General features: G+C 41.4%; 1 protein-coding gene across 1 annotated transcript in view; it reads right to left on the bottom strand.

Annotated features, from left to right (window-relative positions):
* The window catches only part of LOC141020107 (carbonic anhydrase-related protein 10-like), a 101,041-nt gene that overhangs the window by 35,915 nt on the left and 45,600 nt on the right, over nt 1–19,526 (bottom strand). The window contains exon 3 of the mRNA XM_073495165.1: nt 19,314–19,456. Within this exon, the coding sequence (XP_073351266.1) occupies nt 19,314–19,456 (143 nt within the window). The remainder of the gene's footprint in view (nt 1–19,313; nt 19,457–19,526) is intronic.

Raw genomic sequence — 19,526 nt, forward strand, 5'->3', positions numbered from 1 at the left:
ACATATAATAGACTGCGGGGTGATATTGTTGCTGATTGGCTATTAATGAACATCCACCCTTGAAACTATGTTATCGGCCTGTACAAAATGACTGATAGCAACCTGCAAACAGAGTAAACATTGAAAGCATAACAGGCAGGTGAGTTTATTAGGTAAGCGTTTTGACTATGAGCTGCTTGGCAGGACATGATTTGATCAACATCACCTCACCTTTGGCTGTTGCCTCCTTCCCCAAAGAACAAGCCAAAGAAAAAGTCCCTGACACCAAGTTTCAAACCGTAGTGCTCAGATTCTGTTGTTTTGTCTTTTAACTTCCTGGCTACACTGAATGCAACACATTGTGTAGGTTGACATCTACTGTCTTTCAACTTTAACAAATATCTGAGAAGTTGTATAATATAACGTATGGGCAGGGCTGTCATGGCAGGGCTGTGGTCAGGATCTGGGACCTCCCAGATTGGGACCGGCATTTAATGTTATCTATCCTATCCTTCTTTTATTTCCCACTGAAGTTTCTCAAAAAACAATTGTGTGTCTGATTTGCAGGTATTTTAAGTCTGATTTTAAATTGAGAGGGAGCGGTCATGTCACGCAGTGACGCCCAAACCGTTATTAAAGCTGCCCCTCTCCCTGCTGATTTTGAGTGATTATTGCAAGCGCTCTGATTAATTAATGCTCAGTTTGTAACAACAGTTACAGTTTTGTTTAGTTTTAACTGCTAGCTGCCAGGTGCTGTCCATTGTGCTCGAGGCACCATGGATTTTTGATGTGTTCCCTTCACTTTTTCGCTCCCTCTGACCCGCCGGTTCAGCACCCTGTCTGTGTTCCGGCACCTTTTGATTCAAAAATAAAGCACTGCGTATGGGGATAAGAGCTGTTATAAACTTGACAGGATAGAGGAAACTCTGCAGAGGAAACAGAATTACATTTTGGGATTTTAAAACAGCTCTAATCTAATTCCAGATATGACCAGATACCAGTAAAACCAAGCCTTAGAGAAGCGTTTCAAAAGAAAAGAAGTGGAGACTCTGAATCTCCAACAGTATAAAACCAGGAGCACTAAGAGGTCTAGTTCAGTCTGATCCCGGGATCGACTCAAGTTTGTTGGTGTTGCTTTCTGTGAGAACACAATAAACTCTTTTGGAACTGACTGATCATCTCCAGAGGACTTCTTTTCCTGACTCTCATAGACACTGAAGAAGAAAGTTTTGGTAGAGTGTTGGAGCCTCTCTCTGGACTTTTATGACACATCCCATCTGCTTTCAATATGATCATATACATGACCTGTCCTGCCCAATCAGGGAATCACTATTACACACACAGGGACATGCAGCAATGCTGGTGCACCTGGCTTTTGAAGGAAATGGGAGATGACCTGATTGGTTTAATCAGTTTTATTAATGCCACATAATTTAGATCATGCATCGTAGATCGTTTATATAGGATCCAAAATGTCTTAGTAAGGTGTTGGGCCAACACGTGCCACCAGCACGATTTAAATGTACCTTGGCACTGTCTCTGGAATTCTACTGGAAGGATGAACACCTTCCTTCCAAAGAGTACTCCCTCATATAGTGTTTGGTGGCGATGGTGATGGATCTCCCTTAGGTGTTCAGGTGTGTTTGGACCTGGTGACTGTGACAGCCAATAGGATTCAAATCATTTTCATCCTCATTAAAGCTTTTCGGTGAGACCTTATCACCCCTCGATGGGGGCACTGACATCCTAGAAGAGACGGCTCCACTCAGAATTTAAATATTTCATCCCTGCAGAACGGCACTCTAAAGATGACTGTCATAGGAAGAGAAGGAAGATAAATGGATAAAATGTCATTGTAGAATTAGAAATGGCAGTTATGGTTGAGTCGTCCTGTAACACTGTCCTTTGGAAGATATACATGGGTGTGTGTGTTGGTTGGTGTTAAAATGAACAAGTTGGTGTTAAAATGAACAAATTTACAATGAAGTAAGGAGTAAACACAGCTCCATGTTTTATGCAAAAGAGTTCATTCAGGCAGTGTGTTTCCATGTTTCTCATAGCACATTACAAGCAGGGCCTTTTTAAGTGACATGAATTTTTTACCAATTAAAATCCTTGAAGGCCACACAATGAACACTGTGCAAAATATCAACGAGAACATTATGGTTTCATATAGCCAGTTAAAGTCAGCAAAAACCTTAAACATTAGTGAAAGCAGACATGAAATAGTTTGACTCCTGAAGTAAAGGGAGTGTAATCAGTGATTAAAGAACATGTTTGTGTTCTCTGTGACTCCAATCTTGACTTTTGTCATTTCACTGCTCAGATCAGACTCCATTTTGGCTCATAGTCTTTCTTTTGCTTTTTGTTTTCAGGTGCTCTAACCTGGAGGTTCCTTGCCAAGAAACGTTTTGTTGAACCCTAACCCTAATGTCTAGGGAAGACAATTCACAGGAGAACCACCACATCAAAAAATCAAAACTGGTGGCCCTCATTTCCTCTTATAATATTCATTTGAGTAAAGCCACGTTCACATTCTGCACTGCCTCTCTGTGACGCTCAACTCTTAAGCTTGAATAAGGTGCAGAGCTCCAGCATATCTCACATCACACTCCTGTGGCCAGTTTGTAGGCTGCAAGCTTTTGATATTAGAGAGGAACTGCTGATATTTGTCTCTTGCATGGTAGATATAACATGCTTACTCAATAATTCCAGTCAGGTTATTCAAAAACAACCTCAGGTTAATTGCACTTCCATGTCTCACATCTGATTGTTCCAGTGTGACTATTAAATATGCTTAACTCTGCTGTGACTCCTGTGTCTGAGGCAGCCATGGATTTCAGTACTCAAATCTGTCGACTCTGTGACAAATCTGCTCTGTAAACTGTCGTACGTTGAGCAGACAGTTCTTTCAAAGCATCAAACATGAGTCCTCGGTTGATTTGGCACGAAACATGACCCTTTCTGTAGAACTTCGATTTGGGTCTGCAGATCCTTCTGAAAAGTGCTTGTACAAGGCAGAGTTCTATTGGCAGACATACTTCACAGTTGTGTAGCTGTAAGCTATTCATCTAGTGCTGGAAATTTACTCTATTTCGTGGCACTGCACTTACCCCTGCATTGGAGGTCTCACAACATGCATTCAGCTCTGTGCAGGAGCGTGATAAAGTTTATCAAAGAGTGACTGAAAATGATTAAAACCTGCAGCTTCCCATCAGTATCTCCTACGCTCAACTCCAAGCTGTGGTTCAAACAGTGCCAGATGAAAATGCCAGGAAACTGGCTGACCAATCTGGTCACCACACCTGACTGGTTTCCAAACATGACTGAGGCACCATCACATGCAAAACCAACAAGCGGCTCCTTTAAAATGTCTGGTGAGATACATTTACTACAAATACTAATTATGATAGAATCTGATGTTACTTTGTGGAGGCATATTCTTTTACTGGATGTGTGCATTAAGCATTTTAAAACTGCTTATTTTTTCACAAACACAAAATTGCTCTCAGTGAAACAGGCAAAAAAAAAAAAAAAAAAAGTGCCTAAATCTGTAACTGTGCTAACTTTGGGAGAATGGAGCCTTTATTTTTTAAGCAGAAACTTCCCAGCTCACCCCTTCTAGCGTTTCCCTGTGGTAAAACTATTGGTGCTACTGTCACACAGACACATTGTTAGCATCATGGCTACCGCCAGCAGCCTGGCTACTGTCCAGAGCAATAAACAACCATAAAAATCCCAGTTTGATCTAGCAACCCTGATCTCAGTGCTGTGAAAAGGCAGAGTAAAACAGTTAGTTGTATTATTTAGTAGGCAGGCTTTGTAACTTACTGATCCAGAAGAAAGAATGCCGGTTTTGAAGCGTCTCAAGTCCCGGTGGTAAGAGGAAACACATATCAACGGGGGAACAGACTTCCACACAACACCAGCACATTTGAGGGAATGCCCGTCCGTTCACTCTTGTTTTTCTCGGTTACCTCTTCACTTTCTTTGCCTCCTCCATCCCCGGAGTTCAGTTAATGTGAGGTGTTTATAGATCCAGTCTGAAGTCTCCTGAACTGCTCACAGACTATAAGGGCCGCGCCCCGATAATGTTAGATATTTACAATTTAAAATCTAAATGATTACATCAGTACTTTCCAAGCTGGACCACAACAACCAATGAGAGAGGCCTCCCAGAGCAGCTGACCGTGCTGCCATCGCCCAAGAGGCTAACGTTAGCTAGCATACTAAAACGTAAAATCTCACCTTCAGTTCTTACTGTATAGAAACCTGCATCTCTCCACTCATCAAGACTCGTTTAACATTCTGCTTTTGGTTTTTTGTTTTTGTTACTACAGCAAGTTGTTGCACCACGCTAATCTCCATTTTTGTTTACGTCTGCTTCCCCATGAGATCACCTGAGAGGGATCACATGTGACCCCAGCTCCAGTCTACAGAGCACCGAAGCCATGCCCCCGTGCTGCACAGAGCGGTGCTTGCTGTTTGTTCAAAATATAATATTTTTTGGAGGTGTTGCGTGCCCAAATTGCACCAAATTGAACACTGCACTTCCTTGGTTTCCTCAGCAACAAACCTGCCAAGTGTGAAGTAGATCGATGAACAGAACCAACAGATATTCCTGTGTAGTTAGTTAGATAATGGATGTTTTAAAACACTTACAGGAGTAACACTTACTTGGTCTTTTTAAGGCAATCATCTTGTGTAGTTTTAACAAGTAAATCAGATTGCTGTTCAAATTAACTGTGAAATTCTAAGTTAGATGAAATGTCACATAGTTCGCCCAACTTTAATAAATGTGTTGTTTATACACAGACTGTGTATTTCACTTCTCTATTTCACTTTACTGAGTGGTTTAAGCCATTGGTTTGCATGTTGTTGGTTTTTAAGTAAGCCTAATTAACTAGAATCTAGTGTAATATTGATTTCTGTAAATAAACTCATTCTAAAATTCATGCCTGCAACTTGTTCCAAAAAAATGACTTGGCCCAATCTCTAATTCAGCTGCACACACACACACACACACACACACACACACACACACACACCATGCACGCACGCACAGGCTTTCTATTAGTTTCATTTTTGTTCTCACTGAGATGCCAAATGTAAAAGACTTTCAGCCGAGTTTGTGCAGCACTTAATCTGTGTGTGTCTGTGCGTCTCTATAAATGTGTGAAAACAGTGAGGATTACTGTAAAACTGCATGTAAATGCTGCCTGTGAATTTTCTAAGCAACAAAGAAATCTGTTGCTGACAGCGGGAGCCAAAACAGCCAATCTGTTGTGCAACTGCTTCTGAGGAAACTCGCTCACAAGAAGCTCGAGGACGAGAGAGGCTGGCCTGGATAACACACAGGTGCTCACTACACCACACACACACACACACACACACACACACACACACACACACACTGTCAAAGGTGTTCAATTTTGTTTTTGACTCATACCTTCACATACACCCACAAGTAATCCACAGTCACACAAACACATGCATTCGCATCTGCCCTCGATCTCTGATATCGTTTTCTCACACACAAACACAGTCTCACCATACTCATGCTTTCCATCTCTCTCTTCATCTCTCTCTCTCTCTTTTCAGCATACTCCCAAACACACACACACACACTCGCCAGGACAGATGGCCATGCTATGTGCTCTCGCTCAGCAGATGCACAAGAGCATTAATCATGAAAAAAGACTCAGAGGATTTAACTCTTACTACAGTGGTGCTGCTTCCGAATAAGAGAGCTGATTAATTTTTCTTTTGAAGAACATCGACAGCTCAACCTTTGAAAGAACTAGACTTTCAAACACGTCACATGAGACAAAGGAAAAGGCGGCTGTGGAGGTCATCTGATGTATGAGACAAAAAACTGCACATTCCTCTGACATCAAGATTTGTAAGAGAAAAGCAGATTACAAGGAAAGTCTTGCCTGTTCCTGATGTATTTGATATATTGCCACAAATTATTATAGCAATGTATTAATAGTGGGCTGTCACATAGCAGTGATAGTGATAAAGCACATTCACAAACCCTGTGTAGCTCAAACGATAAACACTGGCAGAGTTAGCAGTATTCCTCCCACCAGGTGCAGCCACAGTCATATTTATGCACACATGGAAATGTGAGACTCTTTGGATAAAAATGGCATATAATTAGTTCAACTCTGGCCAGAAGCCTGATCAGTGGGCACTGCAGCTCAGTTGGTTCATTGTGATAGGCCTTGGGCCTGATGAAGTGCTACAGCTTAGAAATCTTCTGCAGGAAAACAAGAATAAAGGTAGACAGACAAAATAGATCTCAAAGAAAACTGTGTGCATGTGTTTTTTGTTCTGTATACAGATTATTTAGCTATGCTAGTGGTGAGGCTCTGAGTATGATCTCCCTCTTCCTCTTTGGCCCAGGTTAAAATATCTCAACTACTATTGGATGCATAGACATAATATTTGGTCCAGTAATACACCAGAATTGCCATCACACACAAGGAATTCAACTGTAGTTCCTTGCTGCTCTTCAGTGCGTCCAAAAAACTCTTTTCAGAGAGAAAGAAACGGTGTCACAACTCAAAAAAAGTCCAACAAAGCTGGACGAAGACAGGTTAACATAAACATTTAACTTCAGTACAACTGATCCTTCTTCCAGCACCACTAGAAGGTCTTTTTTGTTTGTTTTTCACAGTTTGGTTTCTGACAAAATGGAAATAGGCAGATCAAACATGATGAAGTGCCCCCTTTGGTGCCCTTCCAGCGCCCTTTCTGCACACTTTTGCCCCACTGCATAAAGCTGGTGCCCTTTTTTATTTTTTAAGCCCCCGCCCCTCAGACATCCTGAGTCCGCCAATGTCACCATACCCCCACCAAGGTTGGCTTAAGAGTCCTGTCTGATTTCCTTTATTTGGCTGCTGTTTTTCCAAATCCCCACTTGATTCGGTCCGAAAGCGCCCTCAGGCTCCATAGCAACCTCCTACGCCCTGGACTAATCTGGATGATGTAAAGGAGATGGTGCACCAGCGGCATGTCTTTTCAACTTCACAGACAAAATAGTGAAAATGAAATAGTGCAGGAGAGCATCTAGGCAGAGATAGCAGCTGTGATCTGCTCCAGAAGCTCCTCAGGTGCTCTTCACTCCTGGCACTGCTGTCAGCGATGTCAGCTGGCCAGCAGCCAGAGGAATCACCCCAGCGTCCAGCCCTGAGAAAGTACTCCTCACAAGAATTCCTCAACAGGCCAAGGTCTGTGAGTGGGATTCCTGGATGAAATATTAACTAAAGATGCAGCTTTTGAGAGTAATTCTTCTCAGTCTGTTCCTTATTTGGCAGGATGTTCTGTGTTTCTGTTATCGGCCTATCATTTTTCAGGCAGTTTTCTGAGTTTCCCAAGTGAACTGTTGACTATTTCTGCATCTGCCTGCCTTCTGTCTTATCTACAAGTCCTAGTCAGATACAAGTTAGATTGGTAAATATTATCATTATTATTAACATGTTTACCTTCAGGCCCTTGAACACTTTCACTCAAGAACTCAACGTCATCGGAGTTGTGTGGCTGTTGTTTCATCAAATCTGATTGAGAGACCAAACAACCCACGTGATCACCACACGAGGAGTTGAATCTCAGAGGAGAACCTTTTTTTAAATCAATACATGAGTATCGTGCCACAACCATCCCACACCAGAAATGTAGAAATACTTGGAAAGCCGGAGCACACGGTTTTACAGCTCATCAAAGCAGTTCTGAGAAAATTCCACATGACTTTCCCATGATACATCTGGCCTGGCTGCCAGAACAGAATTGAAACTCTGGCGTACTGTTAAATAAGGCGGCACACAGCCCGCAATAAAACATCTGTGTGCTAAAACCATCCCACGGGATGGGTCCAGTTAAGCCTGGTGAGGTAAACAACACGGATTGTGGATTTGATGCATGGCTGGATTAAGGCCCCCCAGAGCAAGACTGTGGACACAGCACTCTGTCTGAAGCCTTTTAAGACTGGAAACAGAGCGGTGCTAAGAGTTTTTACTGTGTTAAGTCTCAATCCTTGAACCCACACATTCTAACACCCAGTTTTATTAAAGCATTGTCGTCAAGTCTTTGAAATGAAACAGAAAGCTGTTGCTACTACTTACTGATATCCACAAGCCAGTGGCAGCAGTGATGGATAGTAACTAAGTACATTTACTCAAGGATTTGCACTTTAGCTTTGAGCTTTGAGCTTCTTGTACTTTGAGTAGTTAGCTAGTGAAGTGTTACCTTTCAGATTAAAAGTTCACATACAAATCATATAATTATTATACAATGCTTTATAATATATCAAGTCAGATTAGCCAGTAAAAGTGGGCTACACCTTTACCACCTACAACATTAAAGTACCACTTACATATGACTACATCAATAATAATACTACAATGATATAGTATTTTTAACATTGTTACGGTAAAGTACTTCTGTACTTTAAGTTCATTTTGTAACTTATTCTTATATTTTTGCTTAAACATACTAAAACCAGTTTTTGTCATTTGGGGGTCGCAGAAACAAGCTGTGAACAAAACACTGACATGTTATCACTGACAAGTTCATATTAAGAATTTTTTAAGCAAACAGTTGCCGTTTTACACAGACAGCGGACATGCAGCTTACCTTGTGAGGTGGCTGGTTTCACAACATCACACAATCATGTGATCTCACAAATCCACCTTTCCAGGCTTCAAGTTATGTGCTTGTGGCCAAACACACAGCGGTTGAACTACCGGCAGCTACGGGCGTGGTGAAGAAATGCGACAATGCGATAACCAGAAGTGACTGTCAGGTTTAAAACAGCAATGGCCGGCTCCTCAAAAGGTTAGCTTAGATGCTGCTAACATCAGCTATATCAGAACTGGGTTTTATATGTCATTGAAAGAAGAGCACAGAGAACCACACTGAAGGCTTTTTCTTGATGGGAAAGATGTCTTCGATCTTCTCTCCACTCCAGAGTTTGCTGAACCAACAGGCTCCACTAGTGGTAACACTTTCCTACTGTCGATACGATTGGTTGAAGTTAGCCCATATAGTCAATGAAAGACAGTATGATATGTCCAATCGCCTGCCAAGTATTTCAGATCAGTGTTTATGACTTACACTCTGGAAAACAAAAGTTTTGCAAGGATAATCTTTATAAGTTCCTTTTTTTTCATCTGTGAAAACATGAGAAAAAAAAAATTCTCAGGAGAAAAAAAAAACACAAAAGCTTCTCAAATGAACATGTTTGCATGATCATGTGGGGCTCGACCTTCCTCTTAATAATCCAGCCTGTAGTGACTTTATACAGATGCATTTTAAACCAAAGGAGTCATGGCCAGGGGAGCAACAAGTGGTACACAACAACCTTTGTCTTTCACCTTACTGACTTCATTAAAAACACAATCTGAACTTTTCACCTCACCAGTTAAACTATGGCTTAAACAACAACAGATATGTGAACACTGAACAACTTTTAACTGGATTCACTATGCTTACTGAGCTGAAAGTTGCCCTGCTGAGCTGATGGGAGCTGCAGAGTCGGGTGATAACTCTCTGTGGGGACATCGTGACAAACAGCCCTTTCGCGTTACACATTATCATCTGAACAATAGTTATTGTAGAAACAGTGATTGTAGCCGCTTTAACAGAATAGCAGACAGTCAGCAGTAATGAAAATGTATTTGTGTATGTATATGGTATTAATGATGCATTCAACTCATTATCATGACACATGGCCCATAAAGGATAGCACATTACCACTTTCAAACTATATAGCCATCTGTGAGTCTGGCTCTGGTATTTCTTGGTATCAGAGTGGAACAACATTTTGAGGTTTTGTCCACTTTCTCAGGACTGTGCGGGCGAAAGTTGTTGCTGGAGGCATTATGTGTTTGGGCTGTCTGTTCCATTCTTGTCAAAGCAATACCTAAAGAACGCCTGCAGGGAGTTTCTTCAAATTTGTCACAAACATCCACTTAGACTCAAGGTTGAACGGATTTTGGTGGTCAAAGGTCACTGTGCCACGTCTTAGCCATAACTCTACAGTTCATGTGCTAGTTAGGACAAAATTTAACAGAAGTATCAAACGGGATCAAATGATGAGAGGGATGATGTTTATTCAAAAGGTCTTCACTGTGACATCATAATGATCTGTTAAAAGACTTTTCTGGCCATAACTCAGGAACAGAAGGGAGATTGTGACCATATTTCACATTTGGTTTGATACTGAACTGGTGACACTAATCTTGTGTGTCCACCTTCAAACTGTGCTGATTGTAGAGGTCTTCATTGCTGCTGTTGAACATGTGTGTGAAGTGTTTGAGAACCTGTAGCTTCTTCTTGTTCGATCAGAATCAGCTTTATTGACCAAGATGTGAACACAAGGAGTACACACTACTTACTCTCACACTCACAGACGTACAGCAATAGTTCAATATAAAATCAACTTTATTTATATCGCCCACAATCACAATCACATTGCCTCAGTGGGCTTTGCGATCTGTACAGTGAACGACATCCTCTGTCCTTAGACCTTCGACTCGAGTGAGGAAAAACTTGCCAACTGATGTTGATCTTCAGCTGATTGTTCAACCCTAACCCACTCTATTGGTCCTCTATAAGTGAAGACAGCGTGTTTCTACCTGGAAATTATTCACTGGAATCATAGTGAGAACTTTCATTTCATCAAGAACTACACTTAATACCTTTTATGGAATTTCTTCAAAGTCTTCACTACAGGCCGTAGTATACAAGTCTGGACAGGCATGGATATAAACTGCAACTTGCTGTGCGGAGGCGATAATTCTAGTTTGACCTTTATTGATTCAGGGGAGTTTCACTGGGAACAATTCATTTCACACTGACACTTGGAGGCTGCCGGCCACTGAGCAGCTTCTTTGAGGTTTATCCCGCTGGTCGGGGGGGATTGAACCAGCAACCCTCAGGTTACAAACCCACTTCTCTAAATTTCAGGCTCCCACTGCCCACTAGTTTCTTTCCTATGTACATATTTTAAGTGATAGAATCAAAGGCTGGAGCTCCAAAAGTAACACCCAAGTTACAATAAACCATAGTTTTCCTTTATGTCACCACCACCACCACACCACGGATTTGAACCATTCAGTGCTGAGTGGTGTCAGTATGTGTTTGACTAAAACCAGCTGACTTTGTGAATGGAGCTGTTGCTCATTCAACACTATTTTCTTTATTTATTCATATTTTTCACTATGACCGTCATTTTCCTGCATGATTTTTACAGCTCATTATGATGTTAATGTGAGGTTGCTATTTTAAGTGTAAACATGTGTTTTGCTACAGTCTCTGTCACACATACAAATGCAGAAATAAATTACAAACATTAAAATCGCTCTATTTTTATAACAAATTAGACCACGGAGGGGAACTGCAGTGCGCATAAGCACGCATATTAACAAAAACTACTTACAAATGTATTTCAAATGAGCTCTGGCACAGTGTTTGAGTAATCCAGATATTTCATTAGCCCAGGCGACCTACATTCCCCAGTGGTTTGGATTAGCAGAGCCTGAGCTTCTGCTGCCACTCATCTCATCTCGTACCATCCTCGTCTGAACCACAGCGGGCCACAGTGGTCGTGATTAGCGGCTGACACTGTTCTCCCGGTGAGTAACATGGAGCTCCCCCTGTGGCTCTTCTTAGCCCTCATCACCATGAGCGAGTCTCAAAGAAATTATAAAGAAAGGACCTCCTGAAGAGGTCATGAATGGGGCAAATGCTCCCTGTAGGTTTCTGTGTGGCCTGTGGGACAGTGTGGCGATAGCATGTGATACATGAACAGACATAATGCTGGTGCTGTGAGTCAGATTTAAATATCTGTGTCCTAATATGTCCAGGTTTACAGAAGATAATTGATCTGACACACTGAGCAGCAAACTATGCACACAAACTGGTTCATTTGATCCAGAGGGACTGATAGATCCAACACCTTTAGTCTTTGAGCTGACAGGGACTTGAAGCTTGATTTTAGAACTTGTCGGATCAAATGTTACTGCAACCTCAGTTAAGAGGGTCACTAAAATGTGACAGCTAAGTGGATGAGCGGCCTGGCTTTGACATTTAAGAGATGAAGTAGACGCTTTCCATTACAGCTGTTTTATTAGGATGTAATCGTCCCTCCCTCTGGCCTCGCCAACAATTCTCTACTGTTGTGTTACTACAATGGACGAGAGCAATATTGTTTTGCTACAACAGCCTCGGATTAACATGGTCTCTGTTGTCTATAAAACATTTTACTATCGTTCAAAACTCATTTTTCTTCTGTTTGGTGTTCAGCTGCGATTAGAACACAACTGGAAAATGCCTCTCACTCTGTCTGACCAGAGCCTACTAGCCTCCAAACTGGCGGTGCTTGCTGTCCTCCAGGGTCTGTCTTGGGGTGGTAGAAGAGAAAATATGTCGCCTATCGGAGGAAGTTCTGTGTTTGTTTGATAGATGGTGAGCGATGGACTTCGCAGGACAATATTCACATTTTTTTCCAAAACATTTTCGATTCTTTTGATCAGTGGATCCTTACGGACTAAAGGAATATGAATTATTGAGGAATGGACACCATTTCGGACTTTATGAGCACTTCAAAGGAAGAGAGTCACCACTATTCTGTCTCTTTTGCTTAACATGCCGGCAAATCTGAAGGAATTATTATTTGTTTTTTCTGGTTTCTGTAAAATGAACTGAACGGCTGAATTGTGGAGAATCTGACCAATCTTACTGTGTACAGCATTTCCATACTGACAAAAGTTAACACATTTATATTGTAATACGCCTCTTTGAACGAGCTTGAAGGGGCTGCCAGCGACTCAGTGGGTCTTAATTTGGGTGGTAACATGTTACCGAATTTACTAATCGTAATAATATCACTGTCCTATGAGAAATCCTCCCTTACTGCTTGAAGTAATATATTACTGCAAGCGCGTTACCCCCAACGCTGTCCAGAGGTGAGACTGCAGTTTGCAACCAACTGAACACCCCTCATCTCGCCTTCCCCTACGGTGGCCACTTAAAACACAAAAACATGAAAGACTTTTGTTGGAGTCAGTGTTTGGTTTGTCCGTTCTGGGCTACTGTAGAAACATGGAGTCATGGCAGAGGACCTGCTCCCTCTGTGGATATGAAAGGCTCATTCAAAGGTAACAAAAACACAACAACTCTTAGTTTCAGGTGATTACACACTCATGAACACATAATTATAAAAAAGATATTCCATTTCTGACCTAAATCCTACACACCGGACCTTTAACTTGACATGAACATGAGTTAACTTCAGCCTGTGGAACAAGGCTGAACGATATATCGTTATTGTATCTATACCTTGATATGAACCTGTGCATTGTGCCATATATGTAGTTTGGCGGGCTCAGGGAGCTACTGAACCTCCTAGCTCTAGTGATCTGGAGCTAGGGGAAAAAGTTGATTGTATTGTTGCATTGTGTTGTGATGAGGTTGTTTAGTGTCATTAGCTGTGGCTGACAACAGCCACTGTCTCCTGAACTGTCAAAACTGCTTTATTATTTTCTTCTTTCTCTGCCTATGTTGTGCGGGTGTGTTTAGGATAATTAATGTTAGATGGACCCTATATATACATCGTGTGGGTGTGTTTTTTCGACCAGAGGGACAGTGACAGAGGGAGAGAGAGAGGTGTGTTTGCCTGTGTGTGTGTGAGAGAGAGAGAGAAAGAGAGAGAGAGAGAGAGAGAGAGAGTCTCAGGAGGGAGAGAGAGATAGCTGAGCAGTCAATTGTCATTTGAGGTGTCAGATTGATAGAACAGTGTTGTTATATGTTTTAATATTTGTAGTTATCAAGTTGTAATTTATATTATTGTGTATATATTTTCCTACAAATGCGGTAAAAGGTGAGGACTGGATCTGCAAAAGGTTTGTGGGCCACTCAGCTGGAGAAAGAGGCGGGCACTCTTTCAGAGGTTCTCTCAGAGTATAGGAAGGCATGGCACCGAATCCCCATGTGGCAAGGCCTAGAGGCCCTGTTTTTATTCATTTTTATTTATTTTAATGTAGCTAAAGACTTCATTTTCACTGTTGTTAAATTTAAATATTAGAGGTTGCAGAAAAATGTTTGATTTTAATTTTTTTTTTCAATACAGCTTGAGACAGTGATTGGTGATCAAAGAAGAACGCTTAATTTCCATGTTGTTACACTTTAAATTTCAGACAAGTGTGACATCATTGCCATATTGTATATATCGTATCGCTATTGAGTTATTTGGCTAAAAATCGAGATACGATATTTTGTCCATATCGTGCAGCCCTACTGTGGAACCTGTTGTATAATGTCAACTGTTGCCATGCAGGAGCTCTTTAAGGCCTGAACAAATAACCCTTACGATGCCATAGTATGTCAACCTCAAAGCTGATGTCCGACTCTGATCATGATCCTCTTCTGGAGGATCTGAATCCTGCACCGATATGCTGGCATTCATTTTCTCGAGCGGCCGGCGTAGAGGTACTCGCCTAGCGCACATGCTAATCCTCCATTAAAGAGACCGATTGTCTCAACTCCAAGACAACAGCATCTCCACAGCCCCAGGCTTCCCTCTCGGCCAGCTTCGCGAGTCGGCGGACCAAGCCATATGCCACCATCCATCAAGGGACCAGCTCCCGGCCAGGCTGACACAGCCGTTCAACCGCTCAACTGCTTCACCCCTCCACCCCTCCACCCCTCAGCTTTAATGCAGTCTTCAACAGTAACACAATACATGGTCATGCTGGAGCCCTGAACATATTTAGACACTTTCATGCTGGCTAACATCACCTGTCGTAAGATGCCGTCTTTACTTATAGCATTACGTAGAGCAGCTTCCTTCATCACACACCGATGCACTACCTCAGACTCACAGACTACCCACAAGGCCACCGCCTTAAAGGGAAGGGTGAGCCGGTAACACATATCCCCCTGGCTAAGGTAAAAGACATCGATCTAGTCGGTCTCATCCAGCCTTCCCCCGAGTGCAATAAAGCTACCGCCACTGGGAAAAATATCACGGCAATTGTCTGCAAATCCCTGGGTAAACAGAGACTCAGCTATCAGGCAGTTTCTTGTTGCTTCCAGCATTTACCGCAACGTCATCTGCTCCACTTTCCACGAAAGAAGGCAAGAACGAGATGCCTATTCAGACCAATTCTAAACAATCATCCCTCTAAAATGATAAACGTTACCTGCCTCGCAGCAGAAGCGTCTTCACACCTGATTCCTTGTTCATTGATCATCTCCTCACTGGCTTTTCTCAAGGATTTCTCAAGGTCCTCTCTTCCCCCACAGCTACATACACAGCAGAAATCTACAATCTGCAGTGAAAGATCTCAATACAGTTTTCAGTTATCAGAGAAAGAGATCACCAAAAGGGTATGTATCGGTCCATTCAGAATTTTATTTTGGTTGGCCCACCAGCCTTAATTTCTGTTTGGTCTCAGGACTTTTGGGTCTGTTTGGTCCTTATGTGACCGTTAATTTATTTGCTCACATCATGGTCTTCATGACCTCACACATCATTCATGATATTTGCACTTAATTTCTGTCATTGTCCTTATTTTCATTTGGTCACATGACCTTTTATTCAGCTGGGTCCTCACTGACCTTTAAGCATGCTGATCATGGTATAAACATTAAGTTCTATGCAATCTATTCAGGGGGGGCAGATCATAATATTTACATCTTTCCTCCAAGCCATGCTTCTTCTGCTAGAAATATGTCCCTGCGGTGAGGTAAGTATTGATATTCATCTAAAATTCTGTCCCGTCGTTCTTTTCTATTCTTCACTTTTCTTTGGGGGGTTTCCTATTCTACACACAGCTTCATCACCTCCCCAAATATTACTTCATCACGATGGAGTCTAACCGGCAAAGACTTTCTCATTCTCTTTGTACACATGGCAATAAATCTTCATGTTCACTCAAATAATTACGAGTCTCCCCTGATTGAACTTACGTTAGTTCAGTGATGTACTTGCATAAAGTGACTTGATACGTCATTTATATCCCTGTAAGTTACAAGGCTCAAAGTAGTCATTATAATCCAAAGTATGATGTTTTCCTCACCCTAACCAAACAGCAACTGTTAGTAACAGTCCTTAAGTCATAACATGTCATAACAGGAACTCTGGAGGGGAAGGTAGAACTTGACTGTGTTTATCTATTTTGGATGCGTTGTAAACTAAGGCCTAAACAGTCAACATCAAAAATAATTCAACACAACGCCGACAGTATACGTGGTTTGTTGCGAACGGTGTGATTGTGGAGATCGGCCTGGACTGATCTCAGATTGGGCTTGTAGACTTCAAATTTATAAACAGATGACTTCTGTTGCAAACTAATGTAAAATATTATTTTGAGGGTTGTGGAAAATGTTAGCACTCGTGATGAATATCCACAAACGGTATTAAATCAAAGTCACCCGTAGTGAGAGTATGAAGGGTTCTGTTTGCTTTTCTATTTCTATTGACATCAACATATCTAGCAAAGTATTATTTTTATTAGAGTTAATTTATATTTTGGACATTTTGTAGGAAAAAAAGCTTGAAGATGGCAGTCAGCATTCAAACATTGAACTCTTTCTGGACAGTTATGAAACCCTTATCCTCATTATCAAGTCATATTTAAGCCAACATTAAACCGATTTAAAGAGAAGAGTGTATCCGGTTTTTAATAAATCTCTTCAGAGAAGATCAAAATGTTACTACAAAGCACCATATTGTTCCTCACTGAGATCAAAGCAACCTGCCATGATCAAATTTTGATTTGAAGACGTGGTTTTGTGGAATAATGACTTATGACTCATATTTTCTGCTAAATCAAAGGGAGACGTGTCATTCTGGTAAAATGTGGCTTCAGTTTGAAGTCTGGCTCATTTTCAGAATGGATCATTTGATAAAATGGACCTTAACACCTGTGGCAATTTTTAAGGTTCAACTAAAAAGTATAAATACGTGCCTTAAATGTAAAAAACGAGAGATTCTTTACTGTGTAGACTGAAAAGGCACTGGAAAAACTGGAATAAAGCAGTTTTATTCCAGTTTACCATTACCATTAATTAAGGATGACGTATTTAACATATGAACAAATTCCTCCTACGGTTGCTGTCACACTGTATAATGATCACACTGACTACATTAGAGCTCAGACTCTGACGATGAAGTGCTAACCTTGTCCAGGCCAATAACTTGAGGTAGGGCAGAGTCGCCTTAATTGTAACACTTTAGAGTTGTAGTACCCACGTTTTCTCATGCTAAATAAATGTCATCAGGATGTCATCTAGTCGGCATGTGGCCATAGCAGTACTAACCATCCCTGAGAAACATCAACAGATCGTACACTCTGCAGGGAATGATGGCTGGAAGACCAGAATATGTACCAAACATTTAGCAAGTAAACATTCTGAAATCCATGAAATCAGTCGTTACACTATCAGAACTTGATCCATTCAGTCTTATAACATTTGGAAAATCTAAAAGTGTCAAACCATTAAATCATTTTATCCCCATTCAAGTTAGCAGAGGGTTAAACAGGAAATTAGCCGGCTTTGCCGACAGACATCTCTAGTGTACACTGTAGCAGTCTTCAAAATCCGTCCTTCTCAAGACGAACTGCTGAGGGCTGATGAGTGCAACAGCCCCTCTACTTGTCTTCATGAAGGAATAACCAAAGACTTTGAAATTACGGAGGAAGTTCCATGCAATAAGTGAAAGGGACAACGACCAATAAGGATTTATATGCAGAAGTAAATACACGCATGCAAAAGTTGTGCAGGTTCTTTTCACAGTTCTTTTCAAAGATGAATCATGAATACAGGATGGGTTGTGTCTATGACGTTGTGCTGCTTTGGATTACCTGTTCAGTATTTTCAAAGACTCCTGAATGATGTAATGTTCTTACTAAGATGATGTCTGGAGTGATTTTCATTATTATTAGAATAAGTGCACAGTATGTTTTCTATCATTTAATCTCGTGGTGAATTAGAGGTACATTGTAACAAACAGTCTGGTTTTCTCATGTGGCCATGAGGAAAAATAACTGTCCACCCCTGACGTAGACTGTAGTGCTCCAGTATATGGGGTGTTGCTACATGTTTGTGTTACAATAGTGATTTAATAATAAATCCATGATGTATCAAAGCCTGTTCTTAATCTAAGAATCAGAGGGAAGGCAACATTACCAGGGAACTTAAAAGTCCTTCAGAAAAATGTTTGAGACCGTGACTCTGTAGTTACCTGTGTCCAAAGATCTTATTAAACTGGCTGCTTTACAAGTACTTTGTGTTCTGTCTGAGCAGACTGAAGATTAGAATTACAAGCAGGAAACAAGTTCTCAGTATCAGGAGGTCCAATCTGAAATCTGCCTGATCTAGAAAACCCCAAATTTAAATAATGATTGGATTTTGATTTGATAGATACGGAGTATATTAAGGGGACTTGTTAGCTAACTAAGATGTATGAACTGAACCTCAATATATGCACACCACTCAGATCACAGGCAGAACCTTAAAATTTCAAAGTCATGAAATGTCAATTAAACTAGCGAGTAGGGCTCATAGGAGACTTTTTCAGCTCCCCTTTCCTTGAGCTGAAACTACTTCAGTGTGACATCACTTCAACTAAATATGGCCAATAACTAGAATACACTTCTAAATACCAAACTTAATCCAAAATTAAATGCACAACATCAGCAATAGCTATGTTTTAATGATGATTCAGGGTGCTTTAGAGAGGATTTCTCCTGTAAAGATTAACTGTGATTGCTGTGTAGAGGGCTAAAATTGTAATGCCTCCTGAGCCTGGTGCAGTCAAATGCAGCTGGGAATTTTAAAGCCTTTGGAAATGGATAAAAAAAAAAGCTCATATTCTCTGTTGGACAGAAGTTTCTCTGCATCTTGATTGAGAGAATGTGTCCTGTTTCTGTTCTCAACTACTGTGATGAATTTAAGCCAAACGCTGTGAGAGCAGGACAGTTCAGCCCATTCTCTCAAATACAGCAGCCTGCTCAGTGGTTTACGTCTCTAAATTTGATGCTGCAGGAACCCCTCTAGCATCACTTCCTAATGTGACCCTCTAGTGGAGTAGCATAAAGAGCTAGAAGAGTCTGAGTCGGAATGGTTGGGTAGGTCAGTGGACTTTCCTCCACAGAACGTAAGTAAAAATGTGTTGGACAGTCCAGCTTGAAGCGGATGCTGTGATGAGTTCTGTCTCCAAACTAAATTCATCAGTGTTCAGGATCGAGCCCCTGAGGATCTGTACGGAAACACTTTTCATCCAAAGACAGATGTCAGGTTGTCTAAACGGTGATGCTCCTTACCTTCCGTCCTCCTGTGTTGAGCCTCAGAGGGGTCAGGTAGGGGTCAAAGATCATGTGACTGGTCTCGATGTCGATGGGCGACTGCCTCTTCCCGATGGCGCACAGGTTCCAGGCCGAGTGCACCAGACCCCAGAAGGATGGGACTGGAGGGTGAGGAGAAAGAAAGGGAGAGGGGAGAGGAGCAGTAATTAGAGTGTGTGTTCTCTCGTGCTC

The sequence above is a fragment of the Pagrus major genome, chromosome 23, assembly GCF_040436345.1.
Source record: "Pagrus major chromosome 23, Pma_NU_1.0".
Classification (NCBI taxonomy): domain Eukaryota; kingdom Metazoa; phylum Chordata; class Actinopteri; order Spariformes; family Sparidae; genus Pagrus; species Pagrus major.